This window comes from Athene noctua, chromosome 9 (genome assembly GCF_965140245.1).
Source record: "Athene noctua chromosome 9, bAthNoc1.hap1.1, whole genome shotgun sequence".
NCBI lineage: Eukaryota > Metazoa > Chordata > Aves > Strigiformes > Strigidae > Athene > Athene noctua.
Genome location: NC_134045.1, coordinates 7,742,516 through 7,749,203, shown reverse-complemented (window position 1 = coordinate 7,749,203; position 6,688 = coordinate 7,742,516). Strand labels below are relative to the sequence as shown.

At 35.9% G+C, this 6,688-nt stretch overlaps 1 protein-coding gene across 1 annotated transcript; it reads right to left on the bottom strand.

The window, feature by feature from the left end:
- Positions 1 to 4,125: 4,125 nt before the first annotated feature.
- Positions 4,126 to 5,136, bottom strand: LOC141963965 (leukotriene B4 receptor 1-like). Its single transcript, XM_074913718.1, has one exon. The coding sequence runs from the start codon at positions 5,134 to 5,136 to the stop codon at positions 4,126 to 4,128; it is 1,011 nt and encodes a 336-aa protein (XP_074769819.1).
- Positions 5,137 to 6,688: the final 1,552 nt, after the last annotated feature.

Genomic DNA, 6,688 nt, shown 5'->3' with positions numbered 1-6,688 from the left:
GGATGTCCGTAATGTTTCTAGATGTCTCAGTCCTGTTAGCATTGTTTTCTAGTTAATAGACAATGGAAATAGTGATGCACTTGGTTTTACACAATTGCAGCCAAAACTTGAGTGTAACCAGTTACCTTTGCAATCAAAATGCATTTCAGGTAGCTAATTTCAATTAAATTAAGAATAAGTAGATTTTGCAGTTGTAGCAGATGTATAATCCTAATGTAAGAGCTATGACTGTTTAGCCTGTACTGGAAGACTTTATAGCATCCTTTCCATTAATTCCATCACTTAAATCATTGACTTCACACATTCCATAAAAAGAATTTTCTTCTAATCTTAACCTTTTTTCCAACTCGAATGCATCTAGTTTAAAAACGTTGGATCCTTACTAAGAACCACCAGCATGACTTTTAAAATAATTAAGGGGAAAGAAGATAGGAGGGAATCAAATAGTATATTGTTCCATTATCTCCATACCTATCAGTGCAAGAATTTTCTTAGTTCTGTAAACAGTGTTGTAAAGTCTCTGAACTCCTAGTGGCCACCATCATAGCCCTGGTCACACCCAGCTCTTAATGCTAACAGGAGCAATATAAGCTACTCACCCTTTCAGAGGACAGTCTTAAGTCTCTCTAAACTGTGTTTTATTGGATTTTTTTCTTTAACCTATTAACAACCAATGGAGATCTATCTGAGTTTTCTAATAAAGAACTCTTTTTAGTGATTAACTGATCTGACAATAAAGCATTTGAAAAAACCTGAAACTGCCTTGCAATAGAATAGTTCTCACTTCCCTCTCTGTTCTCTTTGTATACTCAGCTTTCAGAACTGAACTTCCCAATTTCATTCTATGGCCATATTTTTCTTAATGATCTTAACTGATTTATTTCTCATTTGCTTTTCTACTCCAATCAAATATAAATTTTTTCCTTTCTCTTCCCTTTTTGCTATACATGCAGAAAAGGGAGTAATACAAGAGTCCTAACATATAAAACCAGATAAAAATGTCACCATTGTTAATATTTGCCAATTCTGCATCTTCTAAACTATTTATTATGGATTAGACTCTTGCTTGAATGTGAAAGAATTTGCATGCCTGTGTGGTCTCCAGGTTATCTGTTAGCTTCCAGGTTCTTTTAGTCATTTCACCCAAGTCTTGCATGAAAATCTTTCTTTTAGTCCTGTTGATAGTAATCCTAAGAGTTCCATAACTGCAGTCTTTAAAATATCTCTTAACTTTTGTTCTACCTTCTCCTACACAATGTTCTGCTGATTTTTTTCAATTAAAAAAGTTTAGTATAATGAAGTTGCCCTGTTTCTGCCTGTCAATAAGTACCTGTGATTGCTCTTGTGTTACCTCTTAAATTACAAGCTGCCTCTAAATATCCACAAAGTTCCGCTGTTTTAATCCAGACTTCTGTAATAATTCTTTTACCATGATGTTTACAGAAAACTTCAGAAGTCAGCAGGCAACAAAAGGTGTAATGTAAGACTGATACTTTTTCTTTGTGTTCTTTTTTATCCTTCTTGTATATTGGCTGTGCATGGACTGTGCATGAAGGCTCTCCTTCAATCTGTTAATACAGCATGAATTCACTTTATGCAGCGTGATCCTGCTACAGTAAATGAGATAAATTCCTGATGTATACCTATGGAACATTCACAGCAAGTTTCAGGCTGGGTAATCTAGAAGATTATTAATTTTTACAAACATGAGAAATTCAAACCACCTGGTCACCTCCTAGTACTCAGTGTTCTAAGCAATGTTGCATTGATTCCACACAATGTTCCCTGTACTTCAGTGTAATATGAGGTGATTTGACTCAGGTGACTGAAGCGGCCCTCTCTTAGCTCAGCCTTCTTCCTTTGCTGTGTCATGAGAAATAGCTGGACACTGAAACCACAGAGACAGACTTCATAAACAAGAACAGAAAAGTTAGGAAGTAAGAAAAATAAGAGGAACTAAAATGAGTTGAAACCTCATTTTTCTCAGAATAGTCTGAGTGTCTCAAGAGTTGTAAGATTGCTCTCATCTGCAAGTCACTGCTCTGAAGTAGGTTGAACAATCAAGAAAAGTCTTTGCTTTTTATCATTCTTCCAGTATAATCTATAAGATGTATATGTAATGTAGTCAGCAAGAAGCATTAAGTAACACTACCATAAGATGCAGCATGTTGGACCAAATCTATGCTAGGTCTTAGGTTTGTCTGGGACTCAGTACTTTAGGACACAAGAATATCCACTGTCTATTGTCTGAATGGGCCTACTGGAATCCCTGTAGTTTTGTGATAGAGCATGTTAGCGTTACAGAAGTGGTAAATCTCCCTACATTGATACGCCTGATGGCTACCTGCTAAAGAAAGAACCAGTCAGCCATGTCATCAGCTTATGCTTCTACACTGACTCTTACACACCCAGTTACATCATGGCTGTGTTGCCAAAATCAGTGGTTTTTTATCTGTGCATACTAACATTTGCAAGAATTAACTGTATTTGCTCTGTAGAAAAGTAAAATTAGTTAAGCTTGCTGTTTTAGCATCTTTTACAACTCCTCAAACAGCCTTCAAAAGAAACAGTTCTCGAAGACGACTGACTACTGGAGGCAGCTGTCCAAGGCCACAAATATGAACACAAAAGGACAGTTCTAGTTCCTTGGTGGACTGTATGTTTTACAAGTACTTTAGTACTGAACTAGTGAGTAAAAAGCACTGGAGAAAATGTGTGAACTGAATATTGATGCAGAAAATTCATACTATCTACTGTCAAAGCTCAGAAGTAGAATATTGCTAATGGGCTGCTTTTTGGTTTAATTTTAGTGAAGGAATTCTATTGATGGAAAGCCCTCCGTGGTGTGGACTTTTCTCCTATTGAGTAGAAAAAATCACTTTTTCATAACAAGCAGAAATACATATGCAAAGTTTAGAGAAATATTCTTCCATTAACAGGTAAGGATTTTACTTCCCCAGGTTTATTTCAATTTATAAGCTAAATTAATACAACTCAAATCCCCTTGGTGGTTATATAAACAGAATTTGAAAATTTAAGTTCTAGTTAATATTCATAATTTCTTTGTAAAGATGAGTAACATAGCTATTTAGCAGCTGTTCAGAGCAATGCACAGGGACTTACAATAAATTTCACAGTAATCAGCAGTTATCTTGATCTTATTACAGCTTAAAAATAAGCAAGAGTAAGCACAAAAAATTTGAGGCATAATTTTCTTACCCATAAAAAATAGTATCAAGGATGTCTCCTTCCCTCCCACCAGAGCCTGATCCAGTTCCTCCATAATTTAATAGGCATCTTGGAAGATTAATGGAATCGAATGTTTAGAGGATACTCATAGCATGTGTATTTAATATATCAATAGTTTAATTGCTACTGAAGTGTGCAATGTATTCGACATCAAATATAGCCTGTAATAATGTTTGCCATACAACACAAAATTCTCGTACCTCCTAGTTTTTTCTGGAGGCATGTCACACTTCACATTTTATTTGTTAAAACCTATTAACACAAGCCAGTTCAGTAAATGAGCTTGCCTGTGTAACCAACCCTTATTACTTTCAAACCTAAATAAAGCAATGAATAAACATAACTTTATATTTTTCATCTACCCCAAAGAATTTTGTGTTGTTAATATATTTTAAAACCATTACCTGTATCAAGAATTTAACTATGCTCTCTTAAAACTTTAGATTACGTAAGGACTTTTGAGCATCTAACATTTTTTTCTGAAGGAAAACTTAGTTTTAAACTTTCAAAGCTTCTGTTTTCCACACATGGTCCTTTTCTGTTTTCTGCACACGTATTTTCTAGAAACGACAAATAATTTTAAAGGAAAATAAAAATGCTGTAGTCCTTGCACTTTGAGCTTCTAGCCACCTTGCTGAGATTCTCAGCACCAGTGAAATAGTGCTGATTTCATGATGTGGATAGTAACTCAGGAACCGGACTAGGTTATCAATGCCAATTCTTTTGTAACATGCAAAACAAAACCGAAAAACATTTACCTGTCTCTAGCTTTACTTGGACTGCTTAATAAATGAAACCGAGAGCATGAGGAGAAAGAACTACTGAAGGAATGACACAGAATCACATTATTCACATTATTCCCTAAAGCTATGTTTGTTAGAGATTTTCTGTGTTTACTAATGTATCTTCTTGTTTGGTTACAACCAAACTTTTTTTCTTGTCTTCCTCTGTTACAGTCTGACTCATCTGTTCAAACAGCTTCGATATCTTGGCAAATCTCAGGTGATTCTGAAATCTTCGTGCAGCAAACGCATAAAGTAGAGGGTTAATACAGCTACTGATGAATACAAGTGCTCCAGAGATGTACACTCCTCTGCCTACAATTTCATCCAATGTCAAAGACATTTCCTCGTTAGAGAGCTCTATCTGAATTGAAATAATATCTAGGATGTTAAAGAGATGATGAGGGAACCAGCATAAAATGAATGCCACCACAATGCTGGCGATGAGCCGTTCTGATCGCTGCTTAGACTGGTAACTCATTCTGCTTATTCTTCTTGCAACACACATGTAACAAGTGCAAATAATTAAAAAAGGGATTACGAACCCTGCAAGAGTCTCCAGCAAAAGATATGACACTTTCTGTCTATTAGAAGAGTAGTTGCGACATGTGCATAGTAGTCTGCCGTTCATTTCTTCTGTCTCTTGAAATGGAATGACAGAAATGCCGAAAGTAATAGACAGGAACCAAATGAGGAACATGACCAAAGAAATCTTTTCTTTTGTTTTGTATCTTTGTATTGTGAAAGGGTAAAACACAGCCATTAACCGCTCCAAGCTCAGTGCTGTAATTAGAAATATACTAGCATACATGCTGCAGTAAATAATGAAAACCAGTATTTTGCAGAAGATGACTCCAAAAACCCATGAATCGGCGAAGGAGTAAATCCAAATTGGTAAGGTAATCAGTACAAGGACATCTGCAATGGCCAGGTTCAGGATCAGCAGGACTGAAGGAGATACTTGTTTCATTTTTGTACAAACAGTCCAGATGACAATGCAATTTCCAGGGGTCCCAATAATAAATGACAAGCTCAGTATTATGCAGACTACTGACCTCACAATATTCCATGTTGAGTGGATGCTGCTTTCCTCAGCTTGACTCATTCTGGAAATTTTTCAGTTCTTCTTGGCTGCCAGTATCCTCAGTGCTTTGCACTCTGCTTTTATTTGAAGATGACTACTCGAGAGAAAGTTCTCTGATATTCTGTAGACTAGTATGTCATATGAGCTCACAGCCTAAAGCTCTCTTTTACAAACATCTGACCACATATGGCAGTTCCTGTTGTTTAGGAAGACAGCGTGCATTTCTGCATACAAAGCAAAAATAAAAACACAGTGCAGCACCTGACTTTGCTTTTAGTTATACAGATGTATGTACTTCAGTAGCTTTTAAAGCATGTTGGTGGTCTTTCAAAAGTGTCCCTATTCAAAGCTTTGCTACTTTGTTAAAGTCACTGATCTAATGAACATCTATGAGGAGAAAGAAACCCGCTTTATGCTTTTCTACTCTTGCTTGTATGAATAAATCAGCATTTTATATAAGCCAAAAAAAGAAGGGTGGCAGATAAACCACAAATGTGCATGATGTATTTGACATGAAATTCCATTTCAAAGCATAAAAAACTGTGCTTACTGCTTTCAGGTCATCTTTTTTAATTCAGCAGAAAACAGTCAATCATGCCTTAGAAATACACTGGCATAACAGAAATCAACATTTGTCCTATAGTGAGACTGTACTGGTACAATAAAGCAGGTGGGAGTTGTATTTCTAATGCTCTGGGAAATTACAGTCCTTTAGCCAAACAATAAGCATCAGAATAATCTGAATATAGGGTTATAGGAGAAAATGCTCAGTGCCAGACAAAATATACATTTTTACATTGTCTTCCTGCTGCACCAGCAGCTTTATCTCCTTTATCTTCTAGGAAACTTGGTAGTCCGTGCAGTATTCAAATCCTGTGTGAATCCTAAATTCTTCAGTGTCTGGCCAAAGAATATGAAAATATTTTGTTATCCTGATGTCAAATCATCTTTTGAAGTTCATTTTAGAAAAGTTAAAAGAGGAACTAAACCGGCAGCACGAACAGAAATGTTCGAGTCACAGAAGTGAAACTGGAAGGGTATTTTCCATAAAAAAGATGCACAGAAAAAAGGAGTTATACATACGCTCTCTCTTAAATTTAAGACTGTGATACAGATTATGTCCCTAAGCGTTGAGGTAAATTTTACAAACCAGGCAAATGTAGTGCATAATATTAAGTTGAAAAGTACCTTTCACCATGGAGAAAGGATTGCAACACCACCTTCCCCAAATCAGCTTAGCTGGTTTTGATCTCATAAGAGTATAATGAGATCGAAAGCAAGTCCAGAATAACTCTACTGAAGTCAAGTATTATATCTTCAAAATACTATTTGTGTAGCAAAGATTTTAATTTGGATTTAATCTGCTACATGATTCTAGTTCCTTTTATTTTTAACTACATTTAGGACAGATTGGGTCGGGGAAAAACCCAAACCAGTTGTTTGTATTCTAAAGGGAATTTTTGAAAACCGCTTGTGAAAATCAACTAATAAAAGGAAGTGCTGGGCAATGTCTCTTCTTCTAATGAAATCACCTTTATACACATCATTATTTCTCCAGAAGCAACTTTGGAAG